Source organism: Gopherus evgoodei, chromosome 6 (assembly GCF_007399415.2).
Source record: "Gopherus evgoodei ecotype Sinaloan lineage chromosome 6, rGopEvg1_v1.p, whole genome shotgun sequence".
NCBI lineage: Eukaryota > Metazoa > Chordata > Testudines > Testudinidae > Gopherus > Gopherus evgoodei.
In genome coordinates this window covers 86648812-86671492 of record NC_044327.1, presented here as the reverse complement: position 1 = coordinate 86671492, position 22681 = coordinate 86648812, and the positions used below count along the sequence as shown (strand labels likewise).

Sequence of the window (22681 nt, the reverse complement as noted above, 5' to 3'; positions counted from 1 at the left end):
GCACCAGATTCAGGTCCCACTGCAGGACCATGGGCTTAGAATAGGGGTAAAGCCAGTCCAACCCCTTAAGGAACAGGCCAGTCATAGCATGAGAGAACACCGTGTGTCCTTGCACCAGGGGATGGAAAGCCAATATGGCTGATTGATAAGGGAACAAGGCCCTGGGTGGAGCAGGTTATCGAGGATAAGCTGGATCTGGGCGACCACTGGGGATACCCCTTGGTCTGTCGCCCACCAGGCAAAACAAGAATACTTTGCCATGTAGGAGTAGCAAGCAGAAGGCCATCTACTCTCAAGGAGAACGCGCTGAACCAGACCTGAGCATGTCCTCTCCTTGCCACCTAGTCACTGAGCAGCCACGCCGTGAGGTGAAGAGTTGCCAGGTTGGGGTGGAAGAGACAGCCCCGGTCCTGAGAGAGCAGGTCCGGGTGGAGCGGCAACGGCCACGGTGGAGCCACCACCAGGCCCAAGAGGGTCCCGTATCAGTGCTTCCTGGACCACGCTGGGGCAGTGAGGAGGACCCTAGCCTCGTCCATCTTTATTTTCTCTAGGACCCTGCTGATCAGCGGGAACGTGGGAAAGGCATATAGGAGTTGGCCTGACCAACGCAGGATAAAAGCATCGGAGATAGCACCCCTCCCCAGAGCAGAACCAAGGGCATCATCGGTTCTGTCGAGTCACAAATCAGTCCACCCGGGGAGCTCCCCACCTCCAGAAAAGCTGGAGGGCCACTTCCGGGTGTAGGGACCACTCGTGTGGAGAGGAAAAGTCCCTGCTCAAGTGATCCGCCCTCACATTCCAGGCGCCCGGTAGGTGAAAGGGATTTAGGTGGATGTCGTGGGCTATACAAAAGTCCCACAGGCTGAGGGCTTCATAGCAGATGGCAGAGGACTGGGCTCTGCCTTGCCTGTTGATATAGAACATCAAGGCTGTGTTGTCTGTAAGAACCCTAACTACCTTGCCCTTCAGGTGCGAGTGGAAGGCCATACACACCAGGCGCACTGCCCTGAGTTCCTTGATGTTTATGTTAAGAGTCAGGTCTTGCGGAGACCTCAGGCCTTGAGTCTGAAAACGCCCCACATGGGCTCCCCAGCCCAGGTCCGATGCATCGGACACCAGCTCCACAGAGAGGGCCCTGTCCCTGAACAGGACCCCTCGGAACATGTTGCTTGGTGTGGACCACCATTGTAGGAAGGCGATCACCAAGTTCGGCAAGGTGAGGACCTTGTCGAACCTGTCCGTGGCTTGGGAGAACTGCGAAGCCAGCCAGAGTTGTAGGGGCCCTCATCCTGAGCCTGGCGTGGCGGACCACATATGTGCACACTGACATGTGACCTAGCAGCTGTAGGCAGGACCTGGCTGTTGTCACCGGGAACCTTACGATCAAGTCCATGAGTCCTTTCAGGGTATCAAACCTGTCTGGGGGGAGAGAGGCCCTAGCTGACATTGCGTCCAGGAGCGCCCTGATAAACTCTATGCATTGGACCGGGACTAATGTGGACTTGGTGTTGTTTACCAACAGGCCCAGGGTGGTGCATGTGGACAGGTGTGCCACCACATGATCCCTCACTTGCGACCAGGAGATGCCCTTGACCAGCCAGTCTTCCTGACAGCGGAATATCTGGACCCGTCCGGCACCTGAGGTAGGCCACTACTACCGACATGCACTTTGTAAAAACCTTAAGGGCAGTTGACAGACCAAATGGGAGGACTGTGAATTGGTAGTGATTCTGTTCCACCACAAAACAGAGGAAGCGCCTGTGCCCCTCGAATATGTGGATATGGAAGTACGTGTCCTGTAGATCGCGGGCCACGTACCAATCACTGGGATCCAGGGAGGGGATGATGGAGGCCAGGGAAATCATGTGAAACATGAGTTTTACCAAGAACTGGTTCAGACCTCGCAGGTCCAGTACGGATCTGAGTCCCCCTTTCGCCTTTGGGATAAGGAAATACCGGAACTAATATCCCTTGCCCAGAAACTCCTTGTGCACCACCTCTATTGCTCCTAGTTCCAGGAGCCTCCCGACCTCCTGCTCAAGCAGAGTCTCATGCGATGGGTCCCGTAAAGAGGACTGGGGGCAGAGGGGTGATTGGGTAGGTTGGAGGTAAACCGGAGGGTGTAACCTTGGGAGATGGTGTTGAGGACCCAACGGTCTGAGGTGAGCCGTGACCATTCCAGGAGGAACGCGCAGTCGATTGGGAAAAGGGAGCTTTACTGGGGGTAGATCCCCGTTGAAAAACTGGCAGGGTACCCCCGAGCGTCCCATCAAAACCGCCTTTTACCTGCGGGCTTGCCCTTAGAGGACCCAGGCTAGGGGACAGGCCCGTATTGTCTTTGCGGGTGTTTCTTATAGTCCCGTTGCCTCTTATGGGCGGCCTCGTATTTCGGGAGAGCAGCTTGGCCGGGAGCCTGCTGTGGCTTGAACTTGGGTTTTGTTGAAGCAAGGACAGAGGCCCAAGTCTGGAGGGTCGTACAGGAATCTTTCATGTCGTGCAACCTTGTGTGTTTCCTCTGCAAACAGCACCTTCCCGGCAAAAGGGAGATCCTGCATTGACGACTGTGCTTCGCTGGATAACGCAGAGAGCAGAAGCCAGGACGGCTGTCTCATGGACACTGCCGAGGCCATAGACCACGTGGCCGTGTCTACTGCATCCAAAGCGGCCTGCAGAGACGCCCTTGCAGTGGCTACCCCTTCCTCCCTGAGTGCCTTAAAGGCCTTTATATCGTTCTTCCAGAGGGAGTCCTCGAACTTGGGGAGGGATCCCCAGAGATTAAAATTGTAGAGACCCAGGAGAGCCTGATGGTTTGCTACTCTCAGCTGGAAGCTTGACCACGAATAAATTTTTCTCCCAAAAGCAGCCAGCCTCTCAGAACCTCTGAGAAGCTGGATGCTTTGTTCTTTGGGGTCAGGGCTCGCTGCTCGTCGCTCCCTGTGGTTTACCGACTCAATCACCAAGGAGTTGGGCGCCGGGTGGGTATGCAGATACTTGTGCCCCTTAGTGGGTACGAAGTACTTGCGCACCACCTTCTTAGAGATGGGAGCCGATGAAGCTGGTGTTTGCCACAGGGCATTTGAAATTTTCGCCACCCCTTCATGGAGCAGCAAGACCACCCTGCTCGGTGCCGAGGGGGACAGCATATTGAACAGGAAGTCGGAGGGTTTTTCCATTTCCTCAGCCTGGAGATGGAGGGTCGCTGCCACCTTTTTTAGGAAGTCTTGATGGGCCTAGTAGTCCTCCTGTGGGACGGAGCCGCAATCAGCTCCTCCAGATGGGGCGAGGCCGATTTGATGCTTTGGGTGTTGACCAGCATCGGAGGATCCACCACCTGGTCAGACTCCGGGCACAACACTGAGGAAGCAGGCCCCATCAACTCTTTTCTTGGCGGTCTAGGGATGGAGGCCGATGGTGCTTCCAACAACCCAGCCACCAAGTGAGCCCCCACCGGGGGCCATGGTGCCCACTTGTACTACTGAGCCGGCCATGACACATGGTGCCATCGCACTTGCTGATGCACAGGCGGGGCTGGCTGATCAGGCTGGCTAGACGGGCAACTGTGAGCAGAGGCCAGGCTGGTGTAGGACATGTTGCTACCTCCGGACTGGGAGTGGCAATGGTGCTGGGATCTATGTCGACCATGGGACCGCAACCTCGAGGCAGGAGAACAGCACCCGCGGTAGCAGCTGCTTCACGAGCGATCTCTATTGGTGGAGACTTTGAGCAGGATTCCGAGCTGGAACGGCGTCAACGATCATGCTGCGACCGCCTGCAGTACCACCTTTGAGGCAAGGACCGTTGCCGACATCCACCACAGTCCCGTCTGAGCCGCTCCATGAAGACGAGCGGTGCTGGGAGTCCCGATCAGATGGCACCCATCCAGACAGTCTGGCCGGTGTCAAGGGCGATCCACATGGACTGAGCCCTGAACGGCCACTGGATAATGAGCGGTGTCGGGAACGTTCCCGGGACTGAGACCAGTACCGGGCCAGCGGTGACTACGGCGATCCCAGCAACGGCTAGTCCACCTGGAGGGCTCTGGGCGTACATGGCATCTGGAAAGGTCTGCTCCGAACGGGAGGGGCTACTCTGCTCTGCGTGAGTCGGAGGCCTAGGACTACCCGTCATGGGTCTAGTCTCTGCCCGAGACTTTCCTCAGTGCCATTGCGAAGGAGGAGTCTTTCTGGTCCTCTTGGCATTCTCCGTGGAAGGAGAGTGGTGCCGACTAGTCGAGGGTGCTGGAGGGTCTCTGTGCACCAATGCTGCGGTGCTGGGTACTGGATCGGAGCAGCATGCCAAGCTCGGGGCCAGTGCCAACTCCATCAGAATGGCCTGGAGTATAATGTCCCTTTCTTTTTTAGTCCAGGGATTGAACGACTTGCAGATCTTACATATTTCACTGACATGGGTTTCTCCCAAGCAGCACAGTCAGTCTTTGTGTGGGTCACTCCTTGGCATAGAACGCCTACAGGAGCTGCGTGACTTAAATCCCGAGGCACGGGGCATGCTCCGGCCGGAGCTCACTAATTAACTAAACTTCATTGAAAACTAACTGACTACAGGTACTACTGAATGAACAGTTTGGGTACAAACTGCAGCAAGGCTGGAGCTGAGCAGTTCCAACACACCTTCACTGGTAGCAAGAAGGAACTGCCGGTGGGAGGAGCGTGCAGCTCCCCTTATACCGCGCCAGGCAGGCGCCACTCCAGGGGTCGCTCGCCCTATGGGTATTGCTAGGGGAAAAACTTCCGGCACTGGTGCACATGGCAAGCACGCACACCTACTGTGGAATATACATGAGCAATCACTCAAAGAACAGGGAGCTTATTATGAAACAAATGGTAGGCCACAACACTGCAAAGGAGTTGAGGGAGTAGCATTATGTCTATCTGGGAAATCAGTAAAAAAACTGAAATAAAAGACTTGCTTCATAGGTTTCTGCTTGACAGATTTTAATCAAAGCTATTGGAGGCTGAGGTTTGAAGAAACAACAAGTATTTAAGACAGTCCTTCGTGACAGACCCACAAACAGTAGGATAATATGTTTTCTTACTTTTTTTTTCTTTTCTTTTATCCTTTATAGACTTAACGAACAGGCACCTGCTTTTGTGATTCACTATAAACTACAAGAGTTTGATTTTCATGTCTCTTAGGGGAAAAAAAAAATCAGACCTCGCAACAAAAAGCACAATTTTATAGGCTTTTCTACCTAACCCTAACATGACATGCAACTAACCCAAGGCATTTTAGATTGCAATACCAGGAAACGCAGAAGTTTACATTTAATTTTTCAGCATCAAACAGTTAACAAAAACAAATTTGTTAATCCCCAAAGCCCACTTTGCACAGGACAAAATACAGCTGACAAACTCTTTTAAAGTGGCTCAAAATTACTGTTAAAGAAGGCTTGTAAGGCTTTTCAACAGTACCAAAGACAAGATTGTCTTGTATAAACAAGATGATTTTAAGTCAGGTTAAGTAGAGTTAACACAAAAAAAGACGGTTACTCACCTTGTAACTGTTGTTCTTCGAGATGTGTTGCTCACATCCATTCCAGTTAGGTGTGCGCGCCGCGCGTGCACGTTCGTCGGAAACTTTTTACCCTAGCAACTCCAGTGGGCCGGCAGGTCGCCCCCTGGAGTGGCGCCGCCATGGCGCCCAATATATATCCCTGCCGGCCCGCCCGCTCCTCAGTTCCTTCTTGCCGGCTACTCCGACAGTGGGGAAGGAGGGCGGGTGTGGAATGGATGTGAGCAACACATCTCGAAGAACAACAGTTACAAGGTGAGTAACCGTCTTTTCTTCTTCGAGTGATTGCTCACATCCATTCCAGTTAGGTGACTCCCAAGCCATACCTAGGCGGTGGGGTCGGAGCGAGAAGTCGCGGCATGGAGCACTGCAGTTCCGAAGGCCGCATCCTCTCTCGACTGCTGTACCAGGGCGTAGTGCGAAGCAAAGGTGTGGACCGATGACCAGGTCGCTGCCCGACAGATTTCCTGGATGGGCACACGGGCAAGGAAAGCCAGCGACGACGCCTGCGCCCTGGTAGAATGCGCAGTCACACGGCCCGTAGGGACCTGGGCCAAGTCATAACAGGTCCTGATACAGGACGTAACCCACGAGGATAACCTCTGGGAGGAGATAGGAAGCCCTTTCATACGGTCCGCTACCGCCACGAAAAGCTGGGGGGATTTGCGGAAGGGTTTGGTCCTCTTTATGTAGAACGCGAGAGCTCTACGGACATCCAGCGAGTGGAGCTGCTGCTCCCTGCCTGAGGAGTGAGGTTTTGGGAAAAAAACCGGGAGGAAAATCTCTTGGTTGACGTGGAAGGCTGAGACCACCTTGGGAAGAAAGGCAGGGTGTGGTCTAAGCTGTACCTTGTCTTTGTGGAAGACCGTATATGGGGGGTCTACCACAAGGGCTCGGAGTTCCGACACCCGTCTAGCTGAGGTGATAGCTACTAGAAAGGCAGCCTTCCAAGAGAGGTAAAGCAGGGAGCAAGTAGCTAACGGCTCAAAGGGGGGCCCCATGAGCCGGGACAACACCAGGTTAAGATCCCAGGTTGGAGCAGGGGGACGGACGTTAGGGAATAACCGTTCCAGCCCTTTAAGAAATCTCGACACCATCGGGTGAGAAAAGACGGAGCGACCGTCCGCACCCGGGTGAAAGGTGGAGATAGCTGCCAGATGGACTCGCAACGACGATAAGGCCAGACCACGTTCTTTGAGGGACCAAACATAGTCTAAGATTTCGGATACCGAAACCTCCATAGGGCGGAGATTTCTCTCTACGCACCAACAGGAGAAGCGTTTCCATTTTGCCGAATATGTGGCTCTTGTGGACGGTTTCCTGCTGCTCAAGAGCACCTCTCTCACAGGCGTGGAGCAGCGCAGCTCGGAACCAGTTAGCCACGCAGGAGCCACGCCGCTAGGTGCAGCGACTGCAGGTCTGGGTGACAGAGAGACCCGTGGTCCTGGGTAATCAGGTCCGGATGAAGGGGCAGGGGAACCGGGTCGGCTACGGCCAAGTCTAGCAGCATGGTGTACCAGTGCTGTCTGGGCCATGCCGGGGCCACCATGATCACACGAGCCCTGTCTCTGCGCACCTTCAGGAGGACCTTGTGAACCAGAGGGAACGGAGGAAACGCATAGTACAGGTGGGTCGACCACTGGATGAGGAAGGCATCCGCTATCGACCCCGGCTCCCTGCCCTGAAAGGAGCAGAACGCTTGGCACTTCCTGTTCCCCTTGGACGCAAAGAGGTCCACCCGGGGATAACCCCACCTCCGGAAAATGGAGAGAGCGACGTCCGGGCGAAGGGACCACTCGTGTGACAGGAAGGATCTGCTCAATCGATCCGCCAGCGTGTTCCGTACTCCGGGAAGGAAGGAAGCCCTGAGGTAAATGGAGTGGGCTACGCAAAAGTCCCAGAGTCGTATCGCCTCGAGGCACAGGGAGGAGGACCTGGTGCCGCCCTGCTTGTTGATATAATACATGGTCGTCGTGTTGTCCGTGAACACGGCTACACAACGACCCTGAAGCTGATGACAAAACGTTTGGCAAGCAAGGCGGACCGCTCTCAACTCCCTCATGTTGATGTGTAGCCCCACCTCCTCCTGGGACCATAGGCCCTGCGTCCGCAGGGTCCCCAGGTGGGCCCCCCAGCCTAGATCTGAGGCATCCGTTGTCAGGGATACCGAGGGCTGAGACGGGTGAAAGGGAAGACCCGCACACAATACGGACTGGTCCAACCACCAGCCGAGGGAATCTAAGACCTTCTGGGGGACTGTGATTAACATGTATAGCGGTTGCCTTGGCCTGTAATGACTGATAAGCCACAGCTGGAGAGGCCTCATGCGGAGCCGAGCGTAGTCGGTCACAAAAGTGCACGCCGCCATGTGGCCTAACAGGGTTAGACATGTCCTCACTGACGTCAACGGGGCTGACCGCAAGCGTTGAACGATCGCCGCCATGGTCTGGAACCGCTGCCGAGGCAGCGAGGCCCTGCCCACAGTGGCGTCCAGGACGGCCCCGATAAATTCCACCTTCTGAGTGGGCCTCAGGGTGGACTTGTCTGTGTTTATCAAGAGGCCCAGACTCGCAAACATGCCGGTGATCACGCGGACATGGCTGTACACCTGCTGTTCCGACGTGCCCCGAATCAACCAATCGTCCAGATAAGGGAACACGTGGACACGGTTGCGCCGAAGATGCGCCACGACAACTGCCATGCATTTTGTAAACACCCTCGGGGCCGTGGACAGGCCAAACGGGAGGACCGCAAATTGATAATGACGAGCCCCCACAACGAAGCGGAGGAAGCGTCTGTGGCGTGGCCAAATGGCAACGTGGAAATACGCGTCCTGCATGTCGAGGGCGGCGTACCAGTCTCCCGGATCCAGGGATGGAATGATGGTCCCCAGGGATACCATGCGGAACTTCAACTTCACGAGGTATTTGTTGAGCTCTCGCAGGTCGAGGATAGGCCTGAGGCCCCCCTTGGCCTTGGGGATCAGAAAATAGCGGGAATAAAACCCCTTGCCTTTCTCGTTTTCGGGAACCGCCTCTATAGCTCCTTTGCTGAGGAGCGTCCGCACCTCCTGCCGAAGGAATTGCTCGTGAGAGGGGTCCCTGAAGAGGGACGAGGAAGGAGGGCGGGAAGGAGGAAACGAAACAAACTGCAGGCGGTACCCCGTCTGCACCACGCTTAAGACCCAGCGGTCCGATGTTATTTGGGACCATGCCGGGAGGAAAAACGAAAGGCGGTTGGAAAACGGGGGGGAAGGATCCATAGGGGAAATTGTTACTGCGCCCTCGAGCGCACCTTCAAAATGAAGGCTTAGGACCAGGCGGGGGTTTTGAGGAGCCTTGGTTCTGCCCCCCTTGGTTCCCCGACTGCCTGCGCCTCCCGTTCCTGCCGCGGCGCCTGTAAAGGTCCTGCCGCTGGCGGAACTGGGAAAACGGCCGACGGTGCTGCTGTTGTTGCGGCCTAAAGGGTCTACGCTGTGTCACGGGGGTGTGCATCCCAAGGGACCGCGCAATGACCCGGTTGTCCTTTAAACTCTTAAGTCTGGGGTCTGTCTTATCGGAAAACAGGCCCTGGCCTTCGAAAGGAAGGTCCTGTATCGTGTGCTGGAGCTCTGGCGGAAGGCCGGAAACCTGCAGCCAGGAGATGCGACGCATCGTAACTCCTGACGCGAGGGTACGGGCAGCCGAGTCCGCAGCGTCCAAGGAGGCTTGTAAGGCCGTGCGCGCGACCTTCTTGCCTTCGTCCAGGATGGCTGTAAACTCCTGGCGAGCATCCTGTGGCAGCAGCTCCTTAAATTTGTCCACTGCCACCCAGGAGTTAAAGGCGTATCTGCTCAGCAGGGCCTGCTGGTTAGAGACCCTGAGCTGCAGCGCCCCAGCCGAATACACCTTACGGCCAAGGAGGTCCATTCGCCTGGCTTCTCTGGATTTGGGGGCCGGAGCCTCCTGGCCGTGACGCTCCCTATCGTTCACCGATTGCACTACCAGTGAACCGGGAGTCGGGTGAACATGTAAATATTCGTACCCCTTAGAAGGGGCCATGTACTTCCTCTCGACTCCTTTCGCTGTCGGAGGGATGGAGGCCGGGGACTGCCAGATAGTATTGGCATTGGCCTGGATGGTCCGTATGAACGGCAGGGCGACCCTGGTGGGAGCATCGGAAGAGAGGATGGTAACAATTGGGTCCTCTATCTCCGAGACCTCCTCTGCTTGCAGACTCAGGTTTTGAGCCAATCGCCTGAGGAGGTCCTGGTGCGCCCTGAGATCCAGCGGGGGGGGACTGTTGGAGGAGGTACCCGCCACCGCCTCATCCGGGGAGGAGGATGATGAGACCCCAGGCACAATAGTGTCCAACTGAGGGTCTTCCTCAGCCCTCGCCTCTGTCTCCGGAGCCACAGCGGAGTCCTGCTGTTTGGACCCTTCGTCCCCTTCCGGGGAGGGAGGGGGGCGAGACAAAGAGGCTTCAGGGGCCCTACGCTCCGCAGTCGCCGGCCTAGCAGGGAGCTGCTGGGGGCCCTGGGCCTGATGGTACGCCCAGGGTGTCCAGAATCCCCACTGTTGTGGGCCTTGGTCCTGCAGCGGCGGATCAGCAAACAGCGCCGCCTGCCGGTCGGTGCCCAGCGCATAGCCGCTGTCCGTCTGGGAGGATACGGACGGCTGCCTCGAGGGCCACGGCGGGGCCGACCCTGGATGGTACGGGTCTGCGCGGGCCGGCACGGAGGATCGTCTCGGTGCCGGGGACCGGTGCCGGGAGTCATATCGGTGCCGGGATCGGGACCGGGACCGGGATCTGTCACGGTGCCGGGCGCCGCTTCGGTGCCGGGCGCCGCTTCGGTGCCGGGACCTACTACCAGCTCGGTGCCGGGAGATCGACCGGGACCGGGACCTGCCACCAGCTCGGTGCCGGGAGATCGACCGGGACCGGGACCTGCCACCAGCTCGGTGCCGGGAGGTCGAGCGAGACCGGGACCGGGACCTGCCACCAGCTCGGTGCCGGGAGGTCGACCGGTGCGGTGAGTAGCGTCGGGACCTGCTCCTGGAGTCGCGGTGCCGGTGACGCCGACTGGAGCCTGACCGCGACCGTCTCGATGCCGACCGTTGCCGCGAGTGCGACCGGTACCACTGAGGGGAGCGGTGCCGGGACTGCGAGCGGCGTCGGGATCTGGAGCGCCCAAGACGTCGGGACCTGGATCGGGAACGACTGTCTCTGGGCGGTGCCGACATCATGGGCTTGCCTCTGGATACGACCCGCACCGGAGGTACCGGGGGTGGCAGCCGAGTGGGCTCAGTCAGGGCAATAAGGTCCCGAGCCGAGGCGAAGGTCTCCGGAGTGGATGGGACCACTATCTCAACCCCAGATCTCATGGGGGAGCTCGGCGGCACCGGACTCAACGGACCCGCCGGGCCCGGAGTCAACGGTGCTGACGGTGCCGGCGGTGCCGCGGCCGATGTTGAGGCCGGGCACTCAAGCCGGGTCTGCCTGGCCGGAGTATTAGACTTCGACGGCCTAGGCTCTGATTCCGGTGCCGGAGAAGGTCGGTGCCGGGGAGTCTTCTCGGTGCCGGAGCGATCCGGTGCCGGTGCCGAAACCACGGTCTGCGAAGCCGACGGGTCAAGTGCCGCCTCCATTAGGAGAGTCCGGAGCCTCTGATCCCTCTCCTTTTTTGTCCTCGGCTTAAAAGCCTTACAGATGCGGCACTTGTCAGATCTGTGCGATTCCCCGAGGCACTTCAGGCACGCTTCGTGGGGATCGCTGGTAGGCATGGGCTTCTTGCAGGCCGCACACTGCTTGAAGCCTGGCGAAACAGGCATGAGCCTGACGCCCGGTGCCGGGAAGGGCTAAGCCCCCCGGCCAGGAACTACTTAACAGCTATTTACTAAACTATCTACTTAACAATACTAATTTAACAACTATATAGAACTAGAGATAAGCGATAAACAAGCGATAGAAACTAGGAGAGCTAGGGACGTGGAGGTCAGCTATGCCGCGCTCCACAGTTCCAACGACCGACACGGCGGTAAGAAGGAACTGAGGAGCGGGCGGGCCGGCAGGGATATATATTGGGCGCCATGGCGGCGCCACTCCAGGGGGCGACCTGCCGGCCCACTGGAGTTGCTAGGGTAAAAAGTTTCCGACGAACGTGCACGCGCGGCGCGCACACCTAACTGGAATGGATGTGAGCAATCACTCGAAGAAGAACTGAAACTTTTTTCCCTCCCTCTAGCCATACAAAATAAAAAAAAGTAGTGTATATCTTTAGGCCAAAGAAATCTCATTTTCTGTAATTAAAAATAGTTTTTAATTAAAGTTTAAAAGTTTGATAGTTTATTGTATTATACAAATACTGGTTCTTCCATACATAGCCAAATTCTACTGGGCATGACCTTTAAGCATCTTTAAAGTTTGTTCTGCCCTCTCAGTAAACAAACTTTCAACACTGCTAAAAATGCAAATTTGAAATATTTACAAGTGTACAGTATAATTTTTAAAAGTCTATTCACAAGTTTTTGCTTTGGTGAGGTTTTATCTAAAATCCAAACTCGTACATGACAACTCTGCTATTGGGACGCCGTAATTTTCTTTTTTCTCCATTAACACAATAAACTAAAGTAAAAAGGTATGCGGGACAGGGAAAGGAGTGGAGAGAGGGTCAGAAGAGAAGTGAAAGAGCCATAAAAGGTAGGCTTTACATTTTCTATTAAATCAGAAACATTACCTTACAGAACATGTCTCGGAGATCATCTTTTGGGCTAATCCATGATGCAACAGCATCACAAAAAAATATAAAGTCCTATAAGATTAAACATTACATAGGTTAGCAACTCCATATTTGCATCATTCCAATTCATAAATTAAGGAAATCAATATGACACTGGTTTCTTAATTTGCAAATGTTGCAGGAACCTCAAATTCAATCCACACATGCTTCTATTATATTTTAGATTTATTTTCAAGTGAGTTTAGTATTTGGATAAGGTGCAGTACGTGAACGCCCTTAAGATTGAAAGCCTCTATTAAAAAAGTTTTTCCCAGATACACTTGCCCAACTAAATGCACTGCACTGGAGAGAACCAAAGAGCAGGGAAATCTTTCAGACAAAAGACAGTCTACTGCAAATTATCAGCTGTAACATCTCCGCCTGCTCAAAACACCCCCATCCCCGCCCTAAGGCTGCAGTACTCCTCCTCCTCAGGAGAGCCGGGATAAAGTCAATACAGCCCAAATTAAGTTTTTCTAAGCCTCTAGTGTCATAATCCAACCTACCCCCCAAAAAATCCTGCATCCTGGGTTCATCTGCTCTGGTGGGTTATTCCTCTGCCCAGCCATTAAACCATATTCCCTTTCACATTAAGTTAAAAATATACATCTGACATTTCAGGAACATAGGAAGACTACTATATAAACGTTAAATAAAGGAAACCATTTACTTTTCTTTCCTTCCCTATTTTTCCTTTTCACCTCTTTTGAAACAGTGTGTTAACATGAGTCTTCAAAAATCACAATTAATGAAGCACAGTGGGGGCAGGAGAGATGGAAGTATTATGTAGAGAATAAGGCAGAAGCGGAATGAAGTGAAGGAGCCAAAATTGAACAGCCAGGCAACTTAGTAAATTTTCATGTCAGGCCTCAAATTCCAGATCAATTATTATAGTTATATGGTACATATTACAGGCTCCATTTATAATCCATAGGGTAAATCAATGTCAGTATAGATTGAAGACTAAAAGTTAAAAATTAGCATTTTAAAAGTTTAACAATAAATTTGCCTTTTCTTAGCTTTTTCTTTCAGCTTCTTGTAACAATGTTCTCCCGAGTGCCCTTTCCCTTCAATCTCAAAATTTTGCTTCATTGGACTTTAGATTCCATTCAGCTCACATGACTGACAGGTTACAACTACAAAAATTACATCATCCAATGTTTTCAAGTTTCCAAATTTTTATATATAATTTATTGTATACCCAACCATCTATCAGATTACAACTAAAACAAATCTCTGTATAAATCTTCTGCAACAAAAATGTAAAAAGTAGGTTGTCTTTCAGAAATGGTTTATGACTAAGGCTACAATTTTGTCATGGATATTTTTAGTAACAATCGGGGGCAGGTCACAGGCAATAAAGGAAAAAAAAATCACAGAACCCGTAACCTGTCCCTGACTTTCTAAAAACATCCATGACAAAATGGGGAGGGAGATGGGTCCAACACCCTGCCCTCCATCTCCTACCGTGGCTGGGAGCTGCAGGGAACAGCACTGTCCAGTGGCTGAGCAGCTCTGGAGTCTCTCTGCTGCCAGTAACTGGGAGCTGGGGGAGGAGGGGGAGGAAGTGTGCAGCAACAGCTGGGCAGCTCAGAGGTTGCCAGTGGCGGCTGGTCAGTTGTGGAGGGCCCAGCAGCTGCGGGATAGTTCCCTGCCACCAACGGAGGCTGGGCCGCTGCAGGGCCCCCAATGTCACAGAGATTGTTGTAAGTCATGGATTCATAAAATCACAGAATATCAGGGTTGGAAGGGGCCTCAGGAGGTCATCCAGTCTAACTCCCTGCTTGAAGCAGGACCAAGTCCCAGACAGATTTTTGCCCCAGATCCATAAATGGCCCCTTCAAGGATTGAACTCACAACTCTGGGTTCAGCAGGCCTATGCTCAAACCACTGACCTATCCCTCCCCCATCTTCCACGACCTCCATGACAATCTTAGCCTTATTTATGATGTACATAAAGATCAAGACTACAAGCTTTTTCCAGAGTATCATTAACTAATCATGTGCCAGTCTTCACTAAAGACTCAGTCCTGCATTCATCACAAGGGATTAACTAAATGAAATTTCATTATCCTTAAAAGATTTTACTGACCTTGATTAGCTGTGATTAAAATAAATTCCTATAAAAATGTGTTTTATATAGTTACGTGCATCCAAAAAGCAGAGCTGATAGAAAATCTGTTTTTCCAATCCCACAAAAGTTTTCAAGATTCTGGAGAAAAAAGGCCTCAAATGGGATAAAAAAGTCAAAATTTCAGAGATTCTTCCTCCAAAATGGAATTCTGAAATTTTTCTGTTTCAGGTGAATAGAAACGTTTTCTTCCTATACATTTGAAACTTGTTTTAAAAAAATATAAAAAAAGTAAAACAAAGTAAATTCCAAACCAAAATACCCTGAAAATCTTTGTTCCTAAAGTGTCAAAAAAGGGTGGTTTTGCTTAAGGCTTTTCCAATATTTTTTTTAAAAACAGATATAAAGTTAAGCCAAAAATTTCGCTTTAGTCGAAACTGCATTTTCCAACAGATATCTGCTTTGACTAAAAATTTTCCATTTGTTCTACCAAAAAAGTGACGCTATTCATGTAGTAAATGAAGTTTATCATGGATCTTTGGCTGCCTCACCTGTACTCTGTCCACCACACCATTTACCCTGCTGGTAAACTGGAAGTCGTCCCTCACCAAGAATAAGAGACTTTTTTTTAAAAGTGCTTAAGTCTCATCTGAAAGACTCAGCACTTAGAGGGATAGCCTTGTTAGTCTGGATCTGTAAAAGCAGCAAAGAGTCCTGTGGCACCTTATAGACTAACAGACATATTGGAGCATGAGCTTCCATGGGTGAATACCCACTTTGTCAGATGCTCTCATGCTCCAATACGTCTGTTAGTCTATAAGGTGCCATAGGACTCTTTGCTACTCAGCACTTAGGTTCTTCTATGCACATTTTTATAAAATCACTTATGGTACCTGAGCAGCTAGCAGGTTCTACTGAAATCAAAGGAAGATGCTGGGTGCTCAGCATGTTTGAAAAATCTAGCCAGTTCCTTAGGTGCTTATTTATCAACTTTTTAGAATCACAGCCTTTGTTTCTGGCCTGGAAGACGATAAATTGAGATTTAAAAGTCATGCCAATATGCATTTTAAAGTGCTACTTTAAAGGTTTCTGCAATATAACATATCTCCCAACATGAAATCTGTATATTTTGATCTAGTACTTGCTAACTTGGCTTGAGAGAGATATTAAAATGCATACACAATATTTTTCCAATTCAGACATTTCTAGAAGGTTTATCTGTAAAATGTGAGGCTAACTGAACGCATTATAGATTTTGTTGGCACTGATTTATGATGATCTGTGTAACTCATTCATGACTTCAGTACTTGCAAGTTACAGTCACAGCAAACTTAAGCCAGTAAAACTTTTATGCTGCACTATAAAAGTTACAAAACACCACAACACAATGCAATGGTTTCTATCAGAAGATCTGGAAGCACTTGACACAAATTAAACCTCACAGCACATACCCTGAGGCAGGTATGGAAAATATTACCACCCATTTGACAAAGGAGGAATCTAAAGCACTGAGAGATTAAGCAACTTGACCAACAGCACACAAGAGATCTGTCAGAACCAGACTACACTCCAGGTCCGACTCTCAGTCTTTTACTCTAACCGTCTAACCCACACACTATGAACCTTCTAAATAAAAGGAACACTAGGATGAATTGTGACTAAAGAAAAACTGCAGAGTAACTAAAAGCTATTCTAACACTGCAAATTGAAAGAAATGAACCAGTAACAAAACTGATTTTTAATCTGAAGTAGTAATTATAGTATAACCAACAATATCAGTTGCTGAGATACTGAAACCACAACAAAACTTAGTAAAAACAAACAAAAAGCCATTTATTATTTTTCCATTTGTACAAAGAACATTTTGGGTGAGGTCAGTTTGAAATAAGTTTACATCTTTTGAACTTTAAGTTAAGGTTTGTACACTTTGAAGTGATGGTGAGATTTAGAAAGTAAGTACTACATTTTTAACTGGACATGAAAACAGCTGCAATATGATACAACCACTTTGTGAACATATTACTTTTTGGCAAGGAGTGCAATAAAATATTGGAGACACACAGAGTTAATTTGAGATATTTCCATTTCAATTAGAGTAACCACAGGAGGAAAAAAAAACAAACTGAGTCAGATCCTCAGCTGATGTAAATGGTTTAATCCTCTTGAAATCAATGGAGACACACCACTTTACACCAGCTATTGTTCTTTAAAAGTTACTACCAATTGCACCAATATGTGCTTAACTTCTTTTATGGCATTCAAATTAAGCTTTTTTTTTTTTTGAACTGTTATTTCTATTCAATTTTAGGATGAGCCTGTCAGAACAAAAATCAAATGCCTATGCAAATATCTTACTTGGACTACTCCACTAGGGTTGACTGTGATCATGGTACAAATCCCACGGAAAGCAGAATCCTTTTCCTCATTGTCCCTTATGTTCCGCAGAGAAGTACACCTAGTAAATTGGAGAACCAGGCTATTAGGCAACAGAATCAGTTTTTATTTAATTTAATTAACTAGTTTGACAGTATTTGATGGAGTAAGAGTCACATTAAGGAGATATTCCTAGAATAGTTTTCAAAACACTTCAAATAAATATTTCAGAGTCTCTTTTCATGTGTAATTTATTTGCATTTAGCTTCAGAAGTTAGATATGATGAAACTTCCACATTTTGTAGAATTCTGAATTTTAAATGCTGCACTATGTACAATTATGACTTCTAAAAAGTGACTTGTAGTCCATTAAATACCACTAAAATGTTTATCCACAGTACTGATAAGAGCTATTATAAGAAAAAACAGACTATACTGCCACAGTTTGAAGTTTATCAGATACCACTTACAGAACAGTTAAACTTTTACAGAAGCAAGCAAACTATTTCATATATAACAAATCTATAAACATGTATTTCTTACAGCAATTCAAGTCTCAGACTGAATTTTTTTAAAGTAATGTAATGCATAGTTTAACTTTTACAGTACTTGCATGCATCATATTATCATTCTGATGGATTTTAAAATGCTCTATCATAATCAAGCTTATTAACACAGCAAGCATGTGACAATCTTATCCCATGCATCAATTAGTCGTTAGCCACAACATAAAATGTACATGACGGTGCTACTAAAAACTCACAAACCTGATAGGACAAGATTAGTCACATGGTTGGCAATGATTACGGATTGTGAGTTTGTAACCAACTGAAAATATATCTAAAAGTGAGATAGAGAAGAAAGAAAGAAAGAAAGTGAAGAAAAATGAATTAAAAAAAAAGATTGAATAATACACACCAGGGTCTTATAAACTGCTGTAGCATGGGGGCCACCTCTTGAGGACAAACGTAACCAAGACGACCAATTGTTATTGCTAAGGTAACGCAATCACGGTTATACACCACCAAACGCCAACCAAGACATGAGCAAATGAGGGGGGAGGAGAAAAAATAAAGAAAAAACAACAAATAACTCAGAAACAGAAACCAACAGAATCTGTGTATGATAATAAACATAAGATTTCACTAGCGCTGTTTATTACCACCCCCTAAATTAAGGGGCAGCAACATATATGGTATACTCTTGGGGATTTGAAACAAAAAAAAAAAAGGAATTAAGTAAACGAGAGAACACCAGAAACACAATTTTAATTCCAAAGGCTATTTGAACAGAGATATTGACTTTGCCCTCTTCATATTTAGCTCTGCAATCTTGTTACTTAGAAGTCAGTGATAAACTAGCTACTCACATGTATTATTTTGAAATGTTCTTGGTACAAAGGCACTAAGCATTTTCAGTTTATAATATCAGCTGAATATACTATAAGTAATTTAAGAGTTACTTTGTTTTAAGATTAATTTTGAAATTCAAATAGTCCAAAGTTTGCATTAGATTACATGTTAAAATTAAACCCACAGAATGTGGTTATTCTGAATATGCTCTTTTATCTACAACTAAAATATTAATATACAAGTACTTTTCTTGCTAAAGACTTCATATATACAATTTCTTCATGATTTTTAGCAACAATTTTTTCCCCTAAATTAACTCAGCAGGTAAATAGCTCATTAATATCTATAGAATTTATCATAGTAAAATAGGCTCTCTAAATCACATCTACTAAATGCAATAGAATTTCTCTTGGGAGAATCTAACTTCTGGCACAAAGTTGTTAGCACAAAAAAGTTTATTCCATTTGTGTATCTGACTAAATAGCTTGCTGCTTTTATTGTAAGGGGCAGACTGAAAGGTAAGGTGATCACACAAGAATGCTTTATTGGTGTTCACTCAACTCACAGAAGATTCATCTTTCAGAAAAGGGAGAGGGTGGGGAATAATGTTTAAAGATTACTTGAAGCAAACTACATGAATAATACTAAAATCCAGCAGATTCATATGAAGCAGAGAAAGAAAACCTATGTTCAAGAGACATACTATGCAACACTCTAATTAAAACAGGCATTTGTGAGCACTCCCATGAAACATGCAATAAAGCAGATGAGGCTCTCTCCAGTCAAGTTTGGTGTAGGATATGCTAGCTTTCTGAAATTCATTTTGGTCATATGACCAATTATATTAAAGCATATTGGTCACATACTTCTGTTTTCCGTATCTGCAATATCCCTGGCATGCAAAATTTTCAGCTAAATTAATTTTAAGTGCAGCCTCACAGCAGTGTCAATTTTAATATACATACATAACATGAGCAGTATTTTTATATCAGGAAGACAGGCAGTTAAATGTTTATATTACATGGTGTTTTTTTTTTAAAGCCACATTTGATAAAACTCCACTCATCTTCTACATTGCAGAAGCACTTTCTGTGGAGGCTAAAGATTGTGCCATCTATTCACTTCCTATGCAATGATTTTTTACTGAGTGTGTCTTAGTTATATTGTTACAGGAGAAAAAGTTAGACAAAAATCACAATACAAAACACACAGGAAAATGTAAATATTTTGGCAGCATTTGCTTGCTATGCTAGATATTAGGGTAAATAGAAAAAATATTCTAGAACACAGTATACAGGGTGATATCCTACAACAAACTTCTTGTAAGTACACCACATTCAACATTTATTTGCAGTTACATATCTACATTTACATTAACTATTAAAGAGTAAACAACAAAAAAATCAGTTCTGGATGCTTCCATAATATCCGCAACAGTAATAGACGCAAGCACTTGAGCACTGGACGCATGTCAATTACTACATCAATTAACGAGAAGAAAAACAGAATTCATTTGTCGATATTACCATCTGGCAGTCTAATTTACATAGCTGCTCTAAAATGGTTTCTTAAATAAAAGCAGTATCTATAACATGCCAAACAACCATCTAATTCTTCTTAAAGTTCACCTTCCACACTAATTTTGAAACACTACATTTTTAACATTTAGTTTCACAAAATACTGGAGACGACACAAACTAAAACACTTCCAATTTCTCTTTTTAACCTCTCATGATACAGTGCTGTCCTGTACTTATAAGCTGATGTCAATGATATCAGCTTATGATGTTTGTCTAAGAAGGAAGTTACTTCACCCCGTACAGCAACTAGTTCAAGGTGCATGTCCCTATGGGTACTCCACTTGAGCTGCGCATGCACCTCACGTGCCATTGATAGATTTTCATTAGCAGTGTCCATTTGACCCACACATGTGCTGCTGACAGCTGCATGTCCTGCACCAAGGCTACATCAATCTGAGCAGGCAAAACACCCTCAATTCCTTCTCCACCACTGAGTCTCAGGAGAAACTGAAGCAGAGGGGAAGGAGGGCGGGTAGTGGAACACCCAGAGGGCAACAAATCTCAAAGAGCTACAGTTACCACACAGGGAGAGTAATCACTTTCTTCTTGAGTAGTGTCCCTATGGGTGCTCCACTCTGGGAAATTCCTGAGGAGAATCCCTATGAGGCGGCAGAAGCTTTGGAATAGAGTCCAGCACAAAGGAAATACACTGCCAACTGCTGCATCAGATCTAGAGGCACCAACTAAGGCATAGTGCCTGGAGAAGGTATATACTGAAGACCATGTAGCAGCTCCACAGATCTCAGATACCAGAACATTAAGCAGAGCCACAGATGTCAATTCTGACCTTGTCAAGTGAGCACTGTAACAAGCTATAATACATCCCAAAATCCATTTTGACAGTACTTGGACACAAACAGCAGACACTTCAGATCTTTCTGTAAAGAAGCGGAACAGCCTAGGAGTCGTATGAAATTATTTAGTCCTATCTAGACAGAAGACGAACACCCTCCTGACATCTAGAGTATGGAAGGTGGTCTCCAGGTTGGAATAATGTGGGTTTGGAAAGAAAACTGGTAGGTAAATGATGTGATCAGACGGCAATTTAGGAGAAACCTAGAGTGTGGTTCTAAAGAAACTTTGCCCTTGTAGGATACTGTGAACAGAAGATCTGCCATTAAGGCCTCCATCTCTGACTCTGCAGGCTGATGTAATAGCCACTAAGAAGGCTGTTTTCATAGACAAATGCAGCAACAAGCAGGTCACCATCAGTTCAAAAGGAGATTTCATGAGACTTAAGAACCAACTTACAGTCCCAAACTGGAATGGGGACTTTCACCAGTGGGAAGAGATTACCCAGACCTTTCATGAACCTAATGGTTGTAGGGTGAGCAAACAATGAGAACCCCTAAACAATGGTCTGAAAAGGCAGCACAAAGAACACAGAGAACTAAGTGATGGCCCTGTTTTCTTTGGTTGCAGCAGATCTTCCAGAACAAGCAGAAGTGAGAAAGATTTAGGGAGAGCATTCTGGAATTCATACAAGCGACTAAATCTTCTCCACTTTTGAAGGTAAATATTCCTGGTAGAACCTTTCCTACTATTTAATATCTCTTATACCTCTGCTCACCAAACTTACTAACCCTGCAAACTATCAAGGAGCCGTGCCCTTGAGTCAGAGAACGCTCAGCTGGAGATGCAGCAGTCAACTGAAGCCCTGGGAAGAGCTAAATAATGATCGGAAAATTCATCACTGAATAAAGAGGTAGGCAAAACAGGTAAGGAAACCATGCCTGCCTCAATCATACCAGAGCCATTAGGATAATTCTGGTCTTGTCCTGCCTAATTTTGTTCACCACTTTTAGACTCAGAGGTGGTAGGGGAAACAAAATAGCTACTTCATAAGAATATAAGAACGGCTGTACCGGGTCAGACCAAAGGTCCATCTAGCCCAGTATCTGTCTACCGACAGTGGCCAATGCCAGGTGCACCTGAGGGAGTGAACCTAACAGGCAATGATCAAGTGATCTCTCTCCTGCCATCCATCTCCATCCTCTGATGAACAGAGGCTAGGGACACCATTCTTTACCCTTCCTGGCTAATAGCCATTTATGGACATAGCCACCATGAATTTATCCAGTTCCCTTTTAAACATTGTTATACTCTCAGCCTTCACAACCTCCTCAGGTAAGGAGTTCCACAAGTTGATTGTGCGCTGTGTGAAGAACTTCCTTTTATTTGTTTTAAACCTGCTACCTATTAATTTCATTTGGTGATCCCTAGTTCTTGTATTATGGGAATAAGTAAATAACTTTTCCTTATCCACTTTCTCTACATCACTCATGATTTTATATACCTCTATCACATCCCCCCCTTAGTCTCCTCTTTTCCAAGCTGAAGAGACCTAGCCTCTTTAATCTTTCCTCGTATGGGACCCTCTCTAAACCCCTAATCATTTTAGTTGCCCTTCTCTAGTGCTAGAATATCTTTTTTGAGGTGAGGAGACCACATCTGTACACAGTATTTGAGATGTGGGCGTACCATGGATTTATAAGGGCAATAAGATTCTCTGTCTTATTCTCTATCCCCTTTTTAATGATTCCTAACATTCTGTTTGCTTTTTTGGCCGCCTCTGCGCGGACATCTTCAGAGAACTATCCACGATGACACTAAGATCTTTTTCCTGACTCGTTGTAGCTAAATTAGCCCCCATCATATTGTATGTATAGTTGAGGTTATTTTTTCCAATGTGCATTACTTTACATTTATCCACATTAAATTTCTTTTGCCATTTTGTTGCCCAATCATTTAGTTTTGTGAGATCTTTTTGAAGTTCTTCACAATCTGCTTTGGTCTTAACTATCTTGAGTAGTTTAGTATCATTTGCAAACTTTGCCACCTCACTGTTTACCCCTTTCTCCAGATCATTTAGCAATAAATTGAATAGAATTGGTCCTAGGACTGACCCTTGGGGAACACCACTAGTTACTCTTCTCCATTCTGAGAATTTACCATTAATTCCTACCCTGTTCCCTGTCTTTTAACCAGTTCTCAATCCATGAAAGGACCTTCCCTTTTA

General features: G+C 47.6%; 1 protein-coding gene across 7 annotated transcripts in view; it reads right to left on the bottom strand.

Annotated features, from left to right (window-relative positions):
- TNPO1 (transportin 1) overlaps positions 1 to 22681 on the bottom strand; it is a 176177-nt gene that overhangs the window by 17406 nt on the left and 136090 nt on the right. For 4 of the 7 annotated variants that reach the window (XM_030567691.1, XM_030567695.1, XM_030567693.1 and 1 more), the window contains exons 21-23: positions 17649 to 17724; positions 16713 to 16812; positions 12245 to 12319 (exon numbers count right to left, since the gene is read on the bottom strand). In XM_030567691.1, the coding sequence (XP_030423551.1) occupies positions 12245 to 12319; positions 16713 to 16812; positions 17649 to 17724 (251 nt within the window). Of the gene's footprint in view, positions 1 to 12244; positions 12320 to 16712; positions 16813 to 17496; positions 17571 to 17648; positions 17725 to 22681 lie in introns of those variants that run through there. The other 3 variants (XM_030567696.1, XM_030567698.1, XM_030567697.1) reach the window with 3 other exon arrangements.